This window comes from Ranitomeya variabilis, chromosome 3 (assembly GCF_051348905.1).
Source record: "Ranitomeya variabilis isolate aRanVar5 chromosome 3, aRanVar5.hap1, whole genome shotgun sequence".
Lineage (NCBI taxonomy): Eukaryota > Metazoa > Chordata > Amphibia > Anura > Dendrobatidae > Ranitomeya > Ranitomeya variabilis.
Window position 1 is genome coordinate 432,094,185 of NC_135234.1, and position 21,213 is coordinate 432,115,397.

Sequence of the window (21,213 nt, forward strand, 5' to 3'; positions counted from 1 at the left end):
CCAGGAATCCCGCTGCATTTTGAAGTGGAGGGATGACTTCTAGAAGTCTGTCTCTTGGACATTTGTTTTTTATTTGGTCGCTAAGTTCCTCCAGCCATTTAACCATGGCACGGGCAGTACAAGTAGCCGCTACTCCAGGTTTAAACGCCCAAGTTGAGGCCTCCCAGGTTGATTTTAGAAAGGCATCCGCCTTTTTATCTAGGGGGTCTTTTAGGGCCCCCATGTCCTCGAAGGGAAGTGCTATGCCCCTGGAGGTACTTGCGATAGCCGCGTCCAACTTAGGCGCCTTTTCCCATTTCTCGCAAATTTCCTCACTAAAGGGATATTTACGTTTTAAGGCCTGGGGAACTGAAATCTTTTTATTCGGTTTTTTCCATTCTTTTTTAATTAGATTTAGAATGTTATCATGAAACGGGAAAACTTTTCGTTTCTTATCCTCCAAATTACTGAACATAGAGTCCTGAACTGTTTGCTTCTCTTTTGGCGTCTCAACCCCCAGGGTGGACCTGACCAGTTTTAGCAACTTCCCCACATCTTCTGATAACACATAAGGCCGGCCACACTCTTCATCTGAAGAGTCCAGGTCCGAACCCTCGTCGGGCGGAAGCTCACCCAGTTCACCCTCGGATTCTACGTCAGATGCCTGGGCAGACGTAGGGAATGGGTTTACGGAGCTCTGCAATCCATGATGTTTTAACTGCTCCTTTACAGTGCTTTGTACTTCGCTTCTAACAATATCTTTTATATTCTGAAGCAAAGATGAAGACTCTTCAGACACCGTTTTTTCTATGCATGAGCGGCACATACGCTTTTCATACGTTTTGGGGAGGCTTCTATCACAGAGTGCACATACTTTATGCTTTTGTTTAGAGGTGACTTTTTTTCCCTGCATATATACAAAAAACACAGTGTCACTGACATGTTTTTTGCCTTACAAAGGCACTCACCCACCGGACCCTTAGTACCACGACAGGCTGTGGGATTTCAGCTGGGATCGTCGATTCCTTCAGATCTGCCATCCTGCAGGAGACTGTTCCCAGCGCCTGCTTGCCGCCTTGCACTTTTAAATATGGCGGGCAGGAAGCGGTGTGTGCGTCTCTGAACTTTCTCCCCCCCGGGGAGTGTCAGCACACCGCTTCTTCAGCGTGTAGCGTCACTTCCGGTTCAATCCCGGAAGTTCCCCCATTCAGTCGGCGCCAGCGTCGTGATGGGTACGCTCACTTTTCTCCCCCAGCCCAGCCTCCGGCCAGGAGCGGACGCCGGGGAGTCCCCAGTGGGAAAGACGCATCTGCAGCTCCAGGTATGGAGGCGACGCGCGCACGCCGCCGCCGCTGCTCCCACCGCGGACCTCGGCTCAGAGACCGGCAAAGCAAGGGAGACCTCTCCCCATGCAGCACCGCAGGTTCCCCGCAAGAACAGGAAACCAAACTGAGGAGAGAGGTGCCGCCCCCATCTTTTATCTCCTATGCAGGTTTCCTGTTCTTGGGGGCGGGACCATCTCTCATGTACCGGTGCTGTCATGGGGAAGGGAAAAATACAATGCGTTTCCGCGGGGAATTTTCCGCACCACGGGCACTGCAGATTTGATTTTCCATAGGTTACATGGTACTGTAAGCCGGATGGAAAACAGCTGCGAATCCGCAGCGTCCAATCCGAAGGCAAATCCGCAAAGTGTGCACATACGCTAAGAGATACTTATCGGCAGATCCTGGAGGACCGTCTAATACGGAGACTTGACCCTTCTTTCAGGCCTAAAGTATTATCAAGGGCAAACGAATCAGGAGATCGCCCTCCCATCGTTCTGTCAACATCCTAGCTATGAGAGATTTTTTCATACCATGGACATAAGGAAATCAGTAATGTGTTACATGGAAACCACTAAGGCCTGGAGACAAGACCCAAACCTGTTTGTACAGCATTCAGGAAAGAATAAAGGCAAAAAAAAGCCTCAAAGGCAACCCTAGCCAGATGGGTTACTTCAGCAATTTCCCTGGCTTATGAATCTGAAAAACGAGAGCACCCAATTAGTATTAAGGTGCACACTACTAGAGCAATTTAAGCATCCTGGGCTGAGAGCATGAGCGTCCATAGACTGAATCTTCAGGACCGCAACTTGATCAAATATAATTTTCCGTAAACACTACAAGCTAGAAGTAATATCAGGTCAACAACTAGCTTACGGAAGTAGTCCCACCCTGAGATGCCATTGATTTGGTATTTCTCATGACGTGCTGTTATGAGGGACATCCTGGGAGATTAGGCATTAGTCCTATCGGTAATTATATTTCCAGGAGCCAATCATGACAGCACCATTACATTCCCTCCCTTGAATTCTGAGAACTATGCGAGATTAACATTTGTTATGTAAGAATTCAATAAAATAGAGTTGTATCCATCCTGATGTGGTGATTGGTATGGACACTGAGGGTGAGGTGGACTTTTAACCTTGTGTTTCCTGTCGCTAGAGGATGATAGACTCCTGGAAATATAAGTACTGGTAGGACCAATTCCTAGCTTTTGAAGGGATACTGGGAGTAAGAGACCAGGGAAGATTGAATTTTCTGGGAAACAACTATCCCCTTGATCTCTTCCTCTACAGATGCGGAGTGGGAAGAACTTAAACACTCCATGAATTCACATAAGGATTGGTTCTACCCTTAGGGCGTTTTCTGTCCGGGGCTCTTCTGTAGGCGACCGGACCCAACGCCTTCCTCTCAGAGGGACTCCTCCCCCTTTGTCTAGCTATGAAATTAAGGGGACGCCCAAGTTATCACCGACGGTTATCTGCAGTAGAATCCCCAGTAACCAGCCCCATTTGCGATCCTGCACTGTAACGCAAACAGGAAAAGAAGCCATAAAAAGGTGCCCGGCGTCCAACATCACTTCCAGCGACCAGGAACGCATCACACACGTGCTTCGGCGAGGGGCGCAGCCAGAAGCGATGAGACAGAAGCGCCCACACTAGCTGGTCGCAAGGTCCCGTACCATGAGAAGGGATAGGAGATAGGCTGGAGAGCTCAGAGAGGCCTCCAGTCTGATGCCCACAGACTTTAGCCAAAGGCGCAGACTGGATAGGAAGTTCTGTATACAAGGAGATAGGAGCAGCCTTGGGAGAGGAGAGGTCTGAGCAGTCGGTCTCCGCTGCCTGGCTATCCAGGTACTTTAAAAACAGTGTCTGCAGGACACTTTTCACAGGAAAAAACACCAGAGAGGATGTGGAAGGGGCTATTTTACCTCTTTTTTTCATGTGCCTATTAAGGTGGGGTGACAAACTCCTATGGTGATGTTGTAGAGGGTTATTGGAGAAAAATTGAGAATTTGAATACCAGAAGTCTCCCTGCCTGGAAAGAATTGATTGCATTTAGGAACTTAACACTTATCTTAGTAATAGCTAAAATGCTATAGCGGCATGCTACACCACACAGGCAATGTACTGGCACGCTACACCACACAGGCAATGTACTGGCACGCTACACCACAGGCAATGTGGTGCTCGCTCTCAAGTGATGGTCCCAAATGGGTGATTTTCTCCATCCATACCAGTGGTTATATGTACTTCTATGCTTTGCTGATTTTTTTTCTTTTGGTGGGGTAGACACCGATTGGTACATGTCAAACATTAATGCACACCACTGATATAGTAAGATTTTTCTAACAGAGAATCCTTCTAATAACCTGAATGGTATATGCAGAAAGCTCCATTACGGTTCCTGGTACCCACATACATAGAATAAAGCAGAACAGCCTTGCTCAGACAAGCTGACAAATAGTGAAGATATCGCTTATTAATTTTATTGAGTACAAAGACTTGTACACTTCAGTGCCATAAAAAACTGAAATAAATAAATTCTGAAAGTTAAATCAAATGAATTTCAATAGGTGCTATTGTTACAGTTTTAAGTGAAGTTAATTAATTGGAGCTGCCGGTTCAGCGAACCAGTAAGGGCATAGGAAATGCAGAAAGCTTTAACTTCATCCTTTCAGAGAGGACATTCCTGCTCTCATAATCTCGTCCACCAGCAGGATATTGCTTGCAATAACAGTGCTAGGAAAGAAAAGAAGGTACGAGGTCAGTGATGGGAAACGGTAGACTGGCAGGCAACATGACATACTGAGAATAATCAGTGAGGTCTACGGGGTAGTCACACTTTGTGCACTTATTGTGGCATTTTCGCTGCTGAATCTGCAGTGAAATCCGTTGCCAAAATCTACACCAAAAAATCATTGAGATCCACAAATGAAGGCGAGGCCTAAACTTCAGCCTCCTCTATGCATGTACCAGGGACTGCCAATGTGTTGCAATTACATTTTGGGCTGTGAACACCTAGTAGGGGAGTAAAATCAAGCGAGAGGTTCCCTTTAAGATAATCCAGATCAAGGCCACTAATGTCTCTGGGTGAAAGACGAGGCAGCACCTAAAATAGTTTGAATCAATTCTGAAAGACGGATGAATAGACTTACCAGGAATGAAGAAGCTGTTTCTTAACACTGTAATTGTCCCAGATTCCTGCCTCCGATGACACCATTGGTTCACCTACAGTTAAGGAAAAACCAAAATACTTTAAAACAATTCTTGTACACATTGTTACATCATTAGAATTAACTTTAGGGTTTGGGGATTCACAGTAGTATACAGGACATTACACTTCATAGGTAGATTACGTATCATGCCCAATTCAGAAAAGATTACCAGTATTTAAAGGGGTGATCCAAAGGCTAATTAAATTTCTTCCTAAATCCCTAGCTCTCTGATGCCAATACTGTATAGTTGCATTAAAAATTCCCTACTGTTCCCCAAGTACACTAACTGCCATTTTTTCCCTTATAATAATCTTTATTTTTACATAGCGCCAACATATTCCGCAGCGCTTTACAGTTTGCACACATTATCATCACTGCCCCCCGATGGGGCTCACAGTCTAGATTCTCTATCAGTATGTGTTTGGAGTGTGGTAGGAAACCCACACAAACACGGGCAGAACGTACAGTACAAACTCCTTGCAGTTGTCCTTGGTGGATTTGACTCCAGCGCTGCAAGGCTGCAGTGCTAACCACTGAGCCACCGTGCTGCCCATACTTTTATCGGGTGACACTTTGCTTGAGAATACTACTGCATTCTGGGGTACTCCAACAAATCATCATCAGGAGGCAGAGGCTGCAGTCACTGCTACAGACCCTGCCTTCCCCTAAATGAATTGTCACCAGTGATACACGTTTCAGGGACAGGGCTAGTCCCTGTATACTGTGCACAATGACAGCGCGCTCAGATCAGTAGTACGGAGCCGGTAACAGCAGTATCACAATACCTGGCTTGTAGAGACCAGTGCCACCCCCACAAGTGATCTCCGCAAGCCATGTATTGCAATGCCGCTCACTGACTCCTTACTACTGATCTAAGCTGGCAATATAGAGAGCACTGTCATTGTGCAACACTCCCAAGGACTAGCCCCAGCCTGGAAACAAGTGTCTCTGATAATGCTTCGTTTCAGGGGAGGGGGCAGAGACTGTGACAGTGACTGCAGCCTCTGCCACCTGATGACGCTTCGTGTATCCCAGCATGCCCTGTGATTCTCAAAGTCATCAGAAAGGAAGTAGGAAAAAAAATATTGAACAACAGATCGTGTGGTTCGGGAACAGTAAGGAATTTTGAATGTAAATATCAGTTATTTAGGTTATGTCATCAAATCAATATGGATTTAGGAAATTTACTTTGCTTTTGGACGACCCTTTTAAAGACTATGCACACCTCTGACAAAAAGTGAGTTTTACATATTTTAGTTGGTTACCTTCAGTTAATAAAGTGGTATTAAGTTTCCATCTGTAATCTTCATTCCTGCCTTCATTTTCTGCCCCCTAATATGCATTTTAGGCCAAGGTCAGACGAGTTTTTCATCCACAAAAGTCGGGACGATTTTCAGTCATGTGGCATCCGTATTTATACATCACATAAAAATGCACACCCATAGACTTGTATGGGCGAGCGAGACTCATCTAAGACGCAGAAGAGCATAGTGCATACAGCAATTTTTATTTATTTTTCTCACAGACACTTGGTCTGTCTGAAAAAGAAAAACCTCATCTGGTCAACACGTCGATATTATACACTCGTCTAAATGAGCCCCTATACAGAAAGTGTGTGTGAAGGTTGGGGTGGAATAAAGAGCTATCAGAACTGAGGAGAATTTTTCATTTGGATGTACATAGATTTCCTTTAAAGGCCATCATGTCCCCAAACGCTATTACCCTGCCGGGGGTTAACATGCACTGAATGCCAGGCTATTGGGAGAAAATGCATTTTATACCCCCCCCCAGCAGCTTCCAGTCACAGAGGTGTGGCTTCAGTCACCACTCAGTACATAGTGAGTGGTAGTTGTAACCACGCCCCCAGCACTGACTGACAGCCAGCTCAGCAGTGCATCAGTACAGAACCGGCTGGCAGTCAGGGCAGAGATGTGGTTACAACAACCACTCACTATGTACTGAGCAGTGACTGAAGCCATGCCGGCTGCCTCTGACTGAAAGCTGGAGACTACCAGGAGCGCTGGGGTCCTGGGTTCTAATCCTACCTTGGACAACATCTGCAAGGAGTTTGTATGTTCTCCCCGTGTTTGCGTGGGTTTACTCCGGGTTCTCCGGTTTCCTCCCACATTCCAAAGACATACTGATAGGGAATTTAGATTGTGAGCCCCATCGGGGACAGCAATGATTATGTGTGCAAAACTGTAAAGCGCTGAGGAATATGTTAGCGCTACATGAAAATAAAGATTATTTATTATTCTGCTAGCCTGGTGTTCCGTGTGGCAGCCACACAGGTTTTAAACACCATTAACATACAGATTAACCCTATGTCTGCAGGTTAATAGCGTTTATTTTACATGATCGGTTCCCAGTGCAGACAAACAGCCTAGTACAGATTGATTATATGCTTAGATAAGCATGCTATGTGCTGTTCTCCTGAATACATGTAGAAGAACGCCATCTTCCAATGCAGAGGAAAAAGAACAGACCTTGATGTAGCACAGAACTAGGATCAAGGGAGCCAAGGAGCCCACTTGAGTGTTCTCTGTGCAAAGTCAGAGAATATCTTCATGAACCCCAATAAAACTAGTAAACTTAAAAAGGTCTAGAAAACATTAGGTGGATGTTATAAACAGTCATTAGTCACACAAACGTCCTTTAAATAAATACTTCTCATTAGTGTACACGATCCTCTGAAACCTACACTGGTTACTGGGGGGAAACTTGATAAATTGTCACTTTGCTTAAACTTTTAAACTAAATCTGTTCTGTAACTCTGGTCATCTAAAAGCAAGACTGGATACAGTGTTTTACTGCTGTTTTCAAACCAGAAATTACCAATTGTTGAAAAGTTTTGTGCTGTGCATTGTGTTTAATCGCTTCTATAATTTCTTATCACAGCCATTAAAATATCCCCAGTGGGCAGTATGAAAATGGCAAGATTTCTAATCCAGATTAGACAGGAAAGGGGGCAGGGAACCGGTATATTGATCTTGCAACCCGATTGTGATTTTTTGAAACTGTAATCTTGCATCAAAACAAACGAAGAAGCCTAAAATTCAGCTTCCACAAGGGCAAGTCCCAGGTTGTGGCATCTCAGCATGCAGAGCAGGGTCCCACAAACCTTCTGCGGCTCCTCTTGCAGTGAGCGAGATCTCGCACTTAATATCCCAGTGCTGCCGCGTGCTGTAGCAAGGTATTTCCAATGGTAACTAACCCTTGTTGAATTAATACAGTGTGTGGCAACAGCGGGTTAGTGCAAAGCGCAAGAACAGCCCTGGTGGGTTGAGAGATTTCACTTTGCATGCTGGGATCCCACAAAACTCGGGGCAAATATGTTAGCGCTATATAAAAAAATAAAGATTATTATTATGAAACAATTTAAATGAAATCGTCAGCAGGTTTGTGCCATGTAATCTGAAGACAGCATGAGGTAGGGGTTAAACTACAGACCTCGGCATTGCCTCTTATCAAGCTCTGTGCCATTTGCCTGCAGTGATTGTTTTTTTCCAGGAGCTTATTGCGGGGACTAGCAGCAGCCCATGCCAGTCTGACACGCCCCTCCTGTGACAGGCAGCTCACTGTCTATAGACATTGTATAGACAGAGCCTGGTGTGGGCGGGGTTATCTTCCTCAGCTCTGCCGTATTGCTAAATATAAAAGCTCTGATTGTGTGAGAACGGCTGCACCCAGTAATCTAAGTGATACATCGTTGGATTCAGCTTCTCTCTGCCTACATCAGGCTGCTCTCAGATGAGGTAGCAGAAACCTCCTGACAGATTCCCTTTTTTTCATGCCTTTTCTTAAAATAAGCATTTAAAAACTATTGTACACCAGGGATAAGTAGCTCTGCAGTCAGAAATGCAGTCAATGTGTAAAAATCCCCTGTAGTCAAAGGCTTTATAATGTAGAAATGTAAGCGAGAGGTACCTGAATTTAGGTCTACACCAATGAGCTGTCCCGATTCTGCATATTCTGTCTGAAGTTTTACCAATGTTTCTTGAGGGTCATATCCAGAGTTCTGAGCAAGAACCTGCAAAGAAAAGTACAGGAGTGGCACCCGTGTCCTACTGTCGCTGTCTGAAGGAAAGTATGGAAAACCGGCGCTTTATATAACTGGCACTACAATCATCTATTTAGACAAATTAAACCTGAAGGCTCCAATTCATCAAAGTGGTAAAGCTAAAAATCTGGTATAAAACTAAGAAGTCACATCTCTGCACAACACAATGTTGTGGAGAAATTCTGTGACCTGGAGTTTTCAACCAGCTCCATCACAATGAGCTTAGCAAGGGCAGGACGAGGCACAGCGGTGTCTGCTCATCTAATTCATGAGGAGTTGGGCCATTCCTTACATCTGCCTGACCAGAAGATTTGTGGCAAGGCGCATGGCATTTTAAGGACGTGTCTGCTTCATTAAAAGGATACAGCCTCTTAGTGAATCAAGCGCCTCGGAATCAGGGCCAGAATATTAAGTGTGTTAAAGGTAAGTGGAGGAAAAAAAAATAAAAAATGGGTATTTGTACTGGTACCTTGGGAATGATGAGGAGAGCATCAGCGAATGCCTGCACACCCAGCTGGGCTCTGCCCTTCACATTAGGCTTGTGCTTGACAAGAGCATCAGCAATTGCCACTTCGACAGCCCCCGCGCCTGGCACAACACAGCCTACGGGCAGAAAGAGGAGCATTCATTACACAATTCTGCGTTACATTAGGGCCGGATGCAGATACATTCTGCAGTCTGGGCACCCAGCTAAGCCTTACTAATCACACTGTGCAATCCTGTGACTGAGCCGCAGCTTTACTGCCTTTCTGCACAAATGCACATGTGACTGATCTTAAAGGAAACATCAGATTCCTGCTGTTTGAACCACAGAGCCGGGCTGCATGATCACAGCTGTGTGTCGACTCACGCTGTCTGGGGATCGGACTGCACAAATGTAATGGCATGTTCCATTAAAGTACATAGGAAAATAGAGCTTTTCAGTGAGATCCATTTAATGGTGTGCAGAATGTGACTTAGGGTATGTTTCCACGGTAAGTAAACGCTGCTTGTTTGACGCTGCAGCGTCAAACAAGCAGCGTCCAGATGTTCCAGCATAGTGGAGGGGATTTTATGAAATCCCGTCTCCACTATGCGTGGAAACCCGCACGCGGCGGCCCTGCGACTCCGGACATGCTGCGCGTCTTTTCAGATCGCAGCATGTCCGTACACCTTGCGGGGACGCAGCGTCCCCGCAAGGCATATCACAGGGCCCTATGGCGAGGGGTGCGATGATCCCGGATGTGTACTGTACACATCCGGCACCATCGCGTCCCAGAAAGGGGGCGGGGCTAAGCGCCGAGCGGCTTCGCCGCTGCGGCGATACCGCCGCCCCTCCGGACCGTGGAGCCATACCCTCAGAGGATCTTGGAGATGGGAATACCCCTCTTAGTGGGTGTAATAATATCAGAAAATACCTCCAATTAGAAATGTAGTATAGTTCTTCAGATACGCCATGTCGCTTATCCCATGTGCAGGGAATTGCAGTAGCTTAGGTATCTATGGTCACAACCACTCAGCGACAGTGGTCGTAACCATGGATACCTAAGCTACTGCAATGCCCTGCACATGTGGTAACCGACATAGCTTATCAGAAGAACTATACATTCCTAATTGGAGGTATTTGCTGATATTACATATTGGGATAGGAACTTGGAGATGGCAATACCCCTTTAAGAACAGGCTAGATTTTTACCCATCTGAATCTACTGTCAGTATGAATAGTTTAGTATGTGGTAAATGCAACTGGTCCGGATATTTTATAATTCTATACAATGCTTACCAGTTACACTGTTCAGCAAAATGTATTCAATCTACTGTCTGGGTAAATGGCATTCAATTATCCATAATATAAATTAACAATGAAACAGAAAACAGCTTTATAAAATGGAACAATGAGCATTAAACAGTAAATAAAAAGTGGATTTACCCCTTATTGCAACTCACCATCCTCTATGGCATTCTTCACCGCCCGCAGGCCATCTCTGATGGCGTCTTTGATTTGTGTGAGCGTGTGTTTATTTGGCCCCTTGACCAGCAGGGTGACAGAACGTGGATTTTCACATTGCTCTATAAATGTAAACTTCTCCTCACCCTAAAAATGAAAGTCACGTAAACATTACAGAGGGAAAACTAAACAAAGACACAAGACAATATCTAGCTTCCACCACTCACCATGGTGTACTCATAAACAAGACCAGCATGTCCCAAGCACTCAGGGGTGAGATCATCCACAGAGTTCATGGCATTGCCGCCACAGGCGAGGGTCAGCCTAGGAAAGGGCAGCGGTTAGGCTCCCGGTGATACACAAGAGGCCATACCAGACAGATGACTAGAATGGAACCCACCTTTCCATATTTCTCCTCTTTGCTCTACGGAGAGCAACAATCCCTTCTTTAGCGAGGGCGTCCAAAGAGAATGGGTCGATTCCCTACAGAGCAGGAAACTTGTTAGAGCAATGTTCTCATACATCATTGTACATTAGCCCACAGTTACTTTATGGCTGGAATCGGGGTTATAGGCATACAAGGGCTTAGTGAAGAATTGGGCCAGGTTCAGATGAAAGAAAGTGGACTGTTCTTTCATATTGGCATCAGTTTGTTTGGGTTTTACACATCAGTAGTCAGGAAACTGGTCTAAGGGTATGTGCACACGTCCGGATTTCTTGCAGAAATTTCCTGAAGAAAACCGGAAATTTTCTGCAAGAAATCCGCATTTTTTTTTTCTGCGTTTTTTTTTTTAGCATTCTGCAAGCGTAATTAGCTTGCAGAATGCTAAAGTTTTCCAAGCGATCTGTAGCATCGCTTGGAAAACTGACTGACAAGTTGGTCACACTTGTCAAACATAGTGTTTGACAAGTGTGACCAACTTTTTACTATAGATGCTGCTTATGCAGCATCTATAGTAAAAGATAGAATGTTTAAAAATAATAAAAAAAATAAAAAAATGCTTATACTCACCTGCAGACAGCTGATCTCCTCAGTGGCGTCCGTTCCTATAGCTGGTGTGTGCGCACAGGACCTTCCATGACGTCGCGGTCACGTGAGTGGTCACATGACCGGTCTCGCGACCAATCACAGGACCACGACGTCATCGCAGGTCCTTCACCGCACACCAGCTATAGAAACCGAAGCAGCAGCATGCACCTGAGAGGCGGGAAGACATTGAAGGCGAGTATATCACTATTTTTTATTTTAATTCTTTTTTTTTGACCAATTATATGGTGCCCAGTCCGTGGAGGAGAGTCTCCTCTCCTCCACCCTGGGTACCAACCGCACATAATCTGCTTACTTCCCGCATGGTGTGCACAGCCCCGTGCGGAAAGTATACAGATCAATGCACTCCTAGGTGTGCGGAATCCCCGCAATTCCGCATTTTTAATAAACATGTTGCTTTTTTTTCCACGATGCGATTTTTTCACTGAAAAAAATGCAACATTTGCACAAGAAATGCGGAATACACTGTAAATAATAGGAGGCATATGTTAGCGTTTTTTCGCGTTTTTATCACGTTTGTATAGCGAAAAAACGCGAAAAAAACGCAAAAAATACTGAACGTGTGCACATGGCCTAAATGTTATGTTAATAGCTAGATAGCTGATATACAGATAGTACGAATGGGATCGGATTTTATTGTTTTTGCGCACCCATAGCCATAAATAGGATGGTATCCTGCGGGATGGGATCCGCATACTGCGCTGAGCAGGCCCTTACCCCATGGAGGCTCGGGGTGTACTGTTCTCCTGAATACATACCAGTAAATAAGTGTTCACCAGCAGCAGAGGAAAGAGAACAGGCTCGCTCTAGCACAAGACTGAAGCCAAGGGTGCTACCAATCACACTTGGGTGTTCCTTGTGCAGGCCCACAGTGACAGAGCATTCCTTGGGGAACCTCACCTTCTGGTTTATCACTATGAAGCCTTTGCCGGAATCGCCACATACTGTTTCCTTCAGGGCTACGATTTTTTTTACCCTCTCCTCAATAAATTTCCTCTCGGCTTTGACTAATTTTTCCCGCTCCTCTGCACTTTTGTAGAAAAATCCAGAATTGACTTCACTGTGTGAGCAAAAAATAAAGAAAAGTTAAAGAAAGAACAATGCCAACTTCTACATGTTCTGTGTGTGACGTCTGAATGAAGCCTTACTGAAAGTGCGGCTACTGGGAGAAAATTAAAGTTCTTTTTTCCTGGGAGCCGCTGGATTTCAGTTACAATGGTGTATATATAGTGGCAACAGTCACCTCAAATCACTATACTGTGAGCGGCGCTGTAAGCACACCCTGGCACTCGCACAGCGTGCTCAAAGAGTGCTCGGCAGCGCATATGTGCGGAGCGAGCCATCAAAGTGCCGGGGTGTGCTTGCACCCACCAGAGTACAAAGGTACACAATGCACAGCAATGTACAAACGACATTGCTGTGCACGCACAATCTTCTAGCTGCTTCAGGGTTTGGAAACTGTCAAGTGGTTAAAATGTAGAAACATTCTTCTTTCACAGGCAGCAGAGCCCTCGCAAAGAAACTACGGCCGAACAGTCAACGAAGCAGCGTCGGGGAAAACACAAGCGGCTTCCTCAGAATTAGGCAGTGTGTGCACTTACTGGGTTTTTGTTTTTGGAAAGCCCAATGACAATTTTTTGGGGGGTATTTAACATATGGTTTAAAAATTTTTATATTGCATTAGATTGGACAATGATATCAAATGCATATTTTTTTTGAAGATGGAGAAGTGGGGCAATTAAAACTATTGTTTCATTCTTTACTCCTCCTTGGGGACGAGCATTTATTCTATATACTACAATGCCGTTGTATTGCAGTATCTAGTGAAATCGTGGTTCTCCAATGAAGCCCAATTGTCATTTAGATGCTGTAAGAGACTGACAGCAGCATCTAAGTGGTGAAACTACAGTGATCAGAGGAGGCTCCTGTCGCTGCGGTTTCAGACAGATGCCAGCTAATTAACACAGCCGGTATGACACTGGCTCAGGCCCTGGGATGGCTTCACACATTCCTTATCGGACGGTGATGAAAACATACATCAGTGGTCCTCTGCCCGGTTCACGACCCACCGGGAGTAAGAAAACATTCAGGCTGTCCATGTACTTGCAGGCTTAGTTCAGACATTAGCTGAGCATCCTATTGTGCTGACTTGGACTTCAAAGTCACAAGTTTTAAGAACCCAGTCTCCATTCTGGGCTCCTAACATATCATTCCTTAAATGTTCCACTTATATTCAGTATCCTCATCCATGAAAGGGGGATCCCTGGTTCTTATATGCCAGACTACAGCGGTAAAGACACATCAAACCCCGGGAACGAGAAGGCCGAGCTGTCCTAAATAGTCATGAGGAATTTCATAGAATTTACAGTAGATCCTTGCCAATTTAGAAAATATAAACCCACACATACATACGTTTTCTCATACTCCAGCGACACATTGCAGGTGAGAATATAAGCATCCTCCACCCTCTTCTTCATGTCAGGATGACGAGCCCCATGATCAAGCACAAGTCCTCTTATTAACCTAGAAGGAATTCAGACGTTCTCAGGGACAGAGTACATGGAGTACTAATCTTCATTAATAATCCTGGATTACTGGAAGTGTTCACAATTGTGCCGATACGCATCCAAAAATGGAACGCCAAATAGCAAAGCACACATGCGGTTTACTGTAGCATGGTGTCTGACTGCATAACCTACCACAAGGCAACGCAGAATTCATCCATGCAGGGACCATTCTTTAGATGGACCCCCCACCCATCCAGCATTTTGTCATATCGCAGCACTGCAGTGGAGCTACCACGTTCCGGGCCCCTACTCTCATCCTTCCCAGCACTACTCTGCTCCATGAGTTTGTGACCTGTGTGCTCACTCCAGTATTTCCTGGGAGGTCAGGTCACTTCCCAATGCAAGTCTATGAGAGACTCGTTCTGGCTCAGACTTGCACTGAGCGCTTGTGACCGTTAGCTCTGACTTCCGGTCAGACGTTGCGCTCACAAGATGGTGGCACATGACCAGAGCAATGCCGGGAGGAGCTGAAGACAACGGGTGGTGATTATATTAGGTGCAAGACCTTACATTACTAGCACCACTAGCGCTGAAATTAAAAAAATGCTGGAGTGGCGCTTAAAAATAAAAAGTGCATAATTAGAAGTTTAAAGGGATTGCCTTTTTTTTTTTTTTTTAAAGGCATGGCTTAATTAAAAGGGAACCTGAAAACGCTTTAATTAGTTAATCTGCAGATAAACAGCGTTAAATGGTTACCAGCTGCCTTACTGACAGTGCTGCTACCGGGAGAAGATTAACTTATCTCCTCCCGGGGAGCTGTCGTCTTCCAGTCACAAGAGTGCTGTAGAGTTGGCTGTGAAGTGCTTTCAGTAGAGTGGCTGAGCAGCACTGTAATGCTGTTTTCCTGCAGGTTAAAGGGGTTGACCACTGCTTTAATATTGATGGCTTAGCCTTAGGATAGGTCATCAATGTCTGATAGATGGGGTTGTGAAACCCAGCACCCCTGCCAATTCAATGTTGCTCAGTTACGGAGCTGCACACTGCAGCGCCATCTACTGTAGAGCGGCTGCTGCCAGGTACTGCACATGCGCCCCCTATTCAGATCAATAGGGGGTGAAGGGTAGTGTAGTGAAGGGTAGTAGATGGTACTGTGCAGCTCCGTAACGGAACACTTCTAGCTGCCTTCGACAATAACAGCTGATCAGTGAGGGTGCCAGGTTTCACAACCCCATCTATCAGACATTGATGACCTATCTTAAAAATAGGTCATAAATGTTAAAGTATGGACAACCTCTTTACCCATACATATGCAAGTGTTTTCCATGGTGACGGTATCACTTTAAAAGTTAAGTGAGGTATACTCACCTTCCAGCACCCGAGCAAATTCAAACAGGTCAGTAACTGCCCACTTGGAAGTCACAGCACCGCTGCAGTCTGTAATTGCCTGCAGCGGTCTGCTGTTTTCAGAGAAATGTCAAGTGCTCTCTTAATCACCTGACTGCTGCAGCCAAGTACAAGCTGGAGCAACTTCTGGAACAGGATGCACTGGGTTAATACGCCTCCAATTACTATTTGTAATCAGTCTATGCCTTAAAATTATTATTTTACAATCCCTTTAACTTATTTATTCAATTGATAAAAAATGTAAACACTGGTGCTTGTCTGTTAATGGCAAACATGCTGTCACCCCACAGAATAAGAGTAGAAGCTAAACTGCAGGGGAGGACAAACCGGATAACCATGTACACAGGAAAGATTAATAGTACTTACGTGGTGTCACTTTCTGTCTTGTGCTTCATCTCCATTATTTCCACCATGTACAAGTCAATTGGTTCGCTGGGTTGTCTTATGGCCAAAACCGCGTCCACAACAGCCTGAAAAGCAGGATCCGGTCAGGCAGGTTTGGGACAAGCAGTGATGCGGGGTGTGAGGAACCAGGACATGGAGGGCATAGTTACCTCGGTTAGCACATCGGCCAGCTCGGCGTGTACTTTGGTGCGCAGCGAAGTCCGGGCCACATTAATCAGCGTTTCTCTGTCCATTTCTTTAGATACCTTCACCTCCTCTAAGACTTTAAGTGCTTTCTCTTTGGCTGCTTCGAATCCTTCAGTGACGATTCTTGGGTGAAGACCCTTAAAACACACAATGCAATTGAATGAATAATTGGATACAGATATGGAGGTCGATATATATGCAATCCTATGGCAACTTCTATCATTTGCCTAATTATTAAAGGGGCTTTCCACTTTCAGAAAAGTGGACCCCAAAAGTCCATCTTGTTAAACAATAGACGCAGATAGTGTGAAACGTCCCCGAATCCAGTGCCAGGGCTCAGTGGTGGCATGGCGGCTCTCATCACTGATGCAGAAAAGATAAAGGGTTTGTCCTGCTAAGACTGCCCCTTCTCAGTCCCGGAGTCTCACTTCCTACATACATATCCAATTTGTCCCAAGGAGCGTGAAGCCAGCGCCATCTGGCTGTAGGGATTGCGTGTTAATGCCGCCCGATCCCCGGGAGAGCCTGTGCCAGCACCAAAGGTAAGTATAAGCGTTACTACTTTACAAGGAGGAAACCCGGGGATTGAGAAGGGCTGACCTAGTAGTGGACAAACCCTTTAAGCTGGTTGTGAGGTCTCTCTCTGCTGAGCTCACTGATTGGCTGCAGCAGTGATGTAAGATGGCGCTGCAGGTGGACCCGCCGAGTACTATCTGATCTTGTCATTTTACCTGACATGCAACATTGGGGTCCACGTCTCTACATGTACAGGACATATTACTCTGGGACTACGTATCCCCAGGCAGGGGGCGCTCCACGGTCACACGTTGCTCTCAGGTCCACTGGAACTATGCCCTGACTCCTACACTTTCCAGCTGTACGACGGCCCGCTCAGCTCCCGGGTACCTCGGATATGTAGAGGTCCGCCTGCTTCAGCAGCTCCCCGATGATCAGCACGTTGGAGGTCGTCCCGTCTCCGGTAATGTCGTCTTGGGCGGTGGCTACTTTCGCGATTAAGGAGGCTGTTGGATGCTGGATTTGCTAAAGAAGAAAGACCCGAGAAGATGCTTACTGCTCATATATCACATCACCTACACTCCCCCAATGTGCCCACCCACACACGTACCATCTCATGGAGCAGCACATTGCCGTCCTTCGTGAGCTTGATGTCTCCAGCTCCAGAGACCAACCTGCTCCAGAGAAATCAGAGTCAGACAAGAACAGTCCAGAGGCTAACAGATCACCTACACGGGATACAACTGCTCGGACCCCGATGACCCAGGGATCTCAGTCTGGGAATGAGCCTGTGCCACCGCGGTTCCATTCACTCCCTATAGCACTGGGACAGCACATGCCCCCTACCACAGGGGACTCCGGACCCTCCATTCTCAGGATCACAGGGGTCCCGCTGTATGGCGGCACACATCTGACCAGTATGGGGAACTATAGGCGGCTCCTCTAAGGGCTGATGGACCAGGGACTCAAGAGTGGATCAGCAGCCTTCTATGATGGGCTACAGCATGGCATCCTGCAGAGCCCTTACTCATGCCCCCTCCCTGCCCACCATACACCCTACCATAATGTGGGAGCAGAGAGTGGAATAATGGGGTTAGTGCTCAGTGAGGCCAAGTGAGAGCTCCAGGCCGGTGCCCGAACACAATCACAGCCATCGCCATATAAGGTCACTGCACAGCCCTGCCGGCACATGTAACCCGGCACATGTAACCAGGCAGCTCCGGCCGGCACGTGTAACCGGGCAGCTCCGGCCGGCACCGGCACATGTAACCAGGCAGCTCCGGCCGGCACCGGCACATGTAACCAGGCAGCTCCGGCCGGCACGTGTAACCCGGTAAACCAGGCAGCTACGACCGGCACGTGTAACCAGGCAGCTCCGGCACGTGCATCCCGCGCTACCAGGCCGGCCGCTCACATCGCGGGGCTCTTACATCTTCATGGTGCCCTTAGGCCCGAGGTTGGTCCGCAGCACATCCTGGAGCCCGCGGGCCGCACTGATGTTAACGGCGAGGGCCGCATGGGCCCGGGCTACCTCGGCTTTCGGGTTAAGGGCTTTCACGGCCGCCATTGCAGTGCAGCAGGAGCGGACGGCGGAGACAGCGCGGCACACAAAGACCAAGCCCCGGCCTTCACTGCACGCCGCGAGAGAGAGGGGCCGGCGCTTCCAGAACAATCTAGCATGCTCCCCAGCAAGCCCCGCCCACAGACCTAGATGATTGGTCGAGAACGAGAACCGCTCTATGATTGGCTGTTGTGCAGCGTAATCTCGCGAGATCCATACTGAACGGTCTACCTCAAACTTAAGTTCAACTTCTAACCGCCGGAGGAAGTGAGTGACTGCTCCTCCAGTGTCTCCACATCCTGGTGTCGTCCTGTTACCGGGCTAATACTGTGTGAGCCGCCATAACAAACCGTTACCCGTGCCGGCACCGGGCAGCCGCGCATTACTGCCTGCATGGCCGCATGCACACTAGTAGCAATTACTACAAATCCCGGCGGCTAGCTGAGCGCACCACGTGACATGTCTGCCACATAGGGAGGCATGGACCGGTTTCCCATAGCAACAAATCAAGAACGGAGTAGCGTCTCTGTAGGGCAGTGTACTTGTGGGAAAAACCAGCTGTAAAGGACGGTCCTGGTGAATTTGGGACTGTAGGCCACGTGCACACCCTCAGTATTTGGTCAGTATTTTACCTCAGTATGGGTGAGAAATGTAGAAGTGGTGCACATGTTTCTGTTATACTTTTCCTCTAATTGTTCCATTCCTGATTTTGGCTTATAAACACTGAGCGTGTGAACGTGGCCAAAGTGTGTATTCTGCATGTAAGGGGAGACTGTGATTGGTGTCATGGCGCCAGCAGCAGGATGGATGGGAGCACTGTGACGCTGCGGCATGTTTACAGACAGTATAAAAAGCCACTTTGGGATCCATGCTGGGAAGAGACCTAACTAGCGCGCTGCCCGTCAGGTCTCTCCCTATAGAAGCCATCCAGCTTGTCATACTCAGGTCATTAAGGCTGGCATTACTTCCATCAGGCTCACAGGGGATCCACTATTATTATTACTATTCCAACAACCCTTCTCAGTCCCTAGGTTCCTCCAGCGGTGTTGGCGCCAGCTCTCCCAGGGCTCACATGGCGTTACGTGGTCCCCAGGGCCATGCTCCACTGGACCCATTCCATACATCCGGAAGAAGGGAGAGCTGTGCTGCTCTCTGACCCAATGTGGATGTCAGTTACATCCAAAGGAAGGGAGGCGGACACAGGGACGTACTAAAAAGAATGAAGAAAAGGAATAAATAAAAAGAATGAACATAATAACTTATAGCTCCAAAGAGATGGATAGGTGTTATAGATTTCTTATGCACCTTGTAGATGAAATGCACTTGAATTATATGTAGACAATTAGGAAATCAACATAGATTCCATAGAAACAGGTGTATACTATATTTTCTGTGCTATATGGTTGGGGAATGAAGATGGAATACTTGTAGATAATAGAGAAATGAACACAAATCCCATATAAACAGGTGTATATTATATTCCCTGTGCCTGATAGGTGGGGAATGAACATCAAATATATCTAGAGAATAGGGGAATGAACACATATCCCATATAAACAGGTGTATATTATATTCCCTGAGCGTTACAGGTGGGGAATGAACATGAAATATATGTAGAGAATAGAGGAATGAACACATATCCCATATAAACAGGTGCATATTATATTCCCTGAGCCTGATAGGTGGGGAATGAACATGAAATATATGTAGAGAATAGGAGAATGAACACATATCCCATATAAACAGGTGTATATTATATTCCCTGAGCCTGATAGGTGGGGAATGAACATGAAATATATGTAGATAATAGAGGAATGAACACATATCCCATATAAACAGGTGTATATTATATTCCCTGTGCCTGATAGGTGGGGAATGAACATGAAATATATGTAGAGAAGAGAGAAATGAACACAAATCCCATATAAACAGGTGTATATTATATTCCCTGTGCCTGATAGGTGGGGAATGAAGATGAAATATATGTAAATAATAGAGGAATGAACACATATCCCATATAAACAGGTGTATATTATATTCTCTGTGCCTGATAGGTGGGGAATGAACATGAAATATATGTAGATAATAGAGTAATGAACACATATCCCATATAAACAGGTGTATATTATATTCCCTGAGCCTGATAGGTGGGGAATGAACATGAAATATATGTAGAGAATAGGAGAATGAACACATATCCCATATAAACAGGTGTATATTATATTCCCTGAGCCTGATAGGTGGGGAATGAACATGAAATATATGTAGATAATAGAGGAATGAACACATATCCCATATAAACAGGTGTATATTATATTCCCTGTGCCTGATAGGTGGGGAATGAACATGAAATATATGTAGAGAAGAGAGAAATGAACACAAATCCCATATAAACAGGTGTATATTATATTCCCTGTGCCTGATAGGTGGGGAATGAAGATGAAATATATGTAAATAATAGAGGAATGAACACATATCCCATATAAACAGGTGTATATTATATTCTCTGTGCCTGATAGGTGGGGAATGAACATGAAATATATGTAGATAATAGAGTAATGAACACATATCCCATATAAACAGGTGTATATTATATTCCCTGTGCCTGATAGGTGGGGAATGAACATGAAATATATGTAGAGAAGAGAGGAAAGAACACATATCCCATATAAACAGGTGTATATTATATTCCCTGTGCCTGATAGGTGGGGAATGAACATGAAATATATGTAGAGAAGAGAGGAATTAACACATATCCCATATAAACAGGTGTATATTATATTCCCTGTGCCTGATAGGTGGGGAATGAACATGAAATATATGTAGATAATAGAGTAATGAACACATATCCCATATAAACAGGTGTATATTATATTCTCTGTGCCTGATAGGTGGGGAATGAACATGAAATATATGTAGATAATAGAGTAATGAACACATATCCCATATAAACAGGTGTATATTATATTCCCTGCGCCTGATAGGTGGGGAATGAACATGGAATATATGTATAGAATAGGGGAATGAACACATATCCCATATAAACAGGTGTATATTATATTCCCTGCGCCTGATAGG

General features: G+C 45.8%; 1 protein-coding gene and 2 non-coding genes across 3 annotated transcripts; all 3 read right to left on the reverse strand.

Moving 5' to 3' along the window:
- Positions 1-3,770: 3,770 nt before the first annotated feature.
- On the reverse strand, positions 3,771-18,264 carry LOC143816254 (T-complex protein 1 subunit zeta). Its single transcript, XM_077296418.1, has 14 exons — positions 18,005-18,264; positions 17,185-17,248; positions 16,965-17,099; positions 16,022-16,195; positions 15,834-15,937; positions 13,969-14,079; positions 12,457-12,616; positions 10,909-10,991; positions 10,736-10,832; positions 10,508-10,655; positions 9,051-9,184; positions 8,449-8,551; positions 4,462-4,534; positions 3,771-4,045 (listed from the first exon to the last, which is right to left on the reverse strand). The coding sequence occupies exons 1-14, from the start codon at positions 18,139-18,141 to the stop codon at positions 3,973-3,975; spliced, it is 1,596 nt and encodes a 531-aa protein (XP_077152533.1). The 5' UTR covers positions 18,142-18,264; the 3' UTR covers positions 3,771-3,972.
- LOC143818669 (small nucleolar RNA SNORA22) lies at positions 6,940-7,071 on the reverse strand. The gene has a single exon (XR_013224661.1). It is a non-coding gene; the product is annotated as a small nucleolar RNA SNORA22 (small nucleolar RNA).
- LOC143818663 (small nucleolar RNA SNORA15) lies at positions 14,155-14,283 on the reverse strand. The gene has a single exon (XR_013224656.1). It is a non-coding gene; the product is annotated as a small nucleolar RNA SNORA15 (small nucleolar RNA).
- Positions 18,265-21,213: the final 2,949 nt, after the last annotated feature.

Coding starts and splice junctions, on each gene's coding strand:
- LOC143816254 (XM_077296418.1), bottom strand. CDS start 18,141: ATGGCGGCCGTGAAAGCCCTTAACCCGAAAGCCGAGGTAGCCCGGGCC. Junction 17,100..17,184: donor ATGTGCTGCTCCATGAGATG/GTACGTGTGTGG, acceptor TTTCTTCTTTAG/CAAATCCAGCATCCAACAGC. Junction 12,617..13,968: donor TCGCTGGAGTATGAGAAAAC/GTATGTATGTGT, acceptor TTGCTCACACAG/TGAAGTCAATTCTGGATTTT.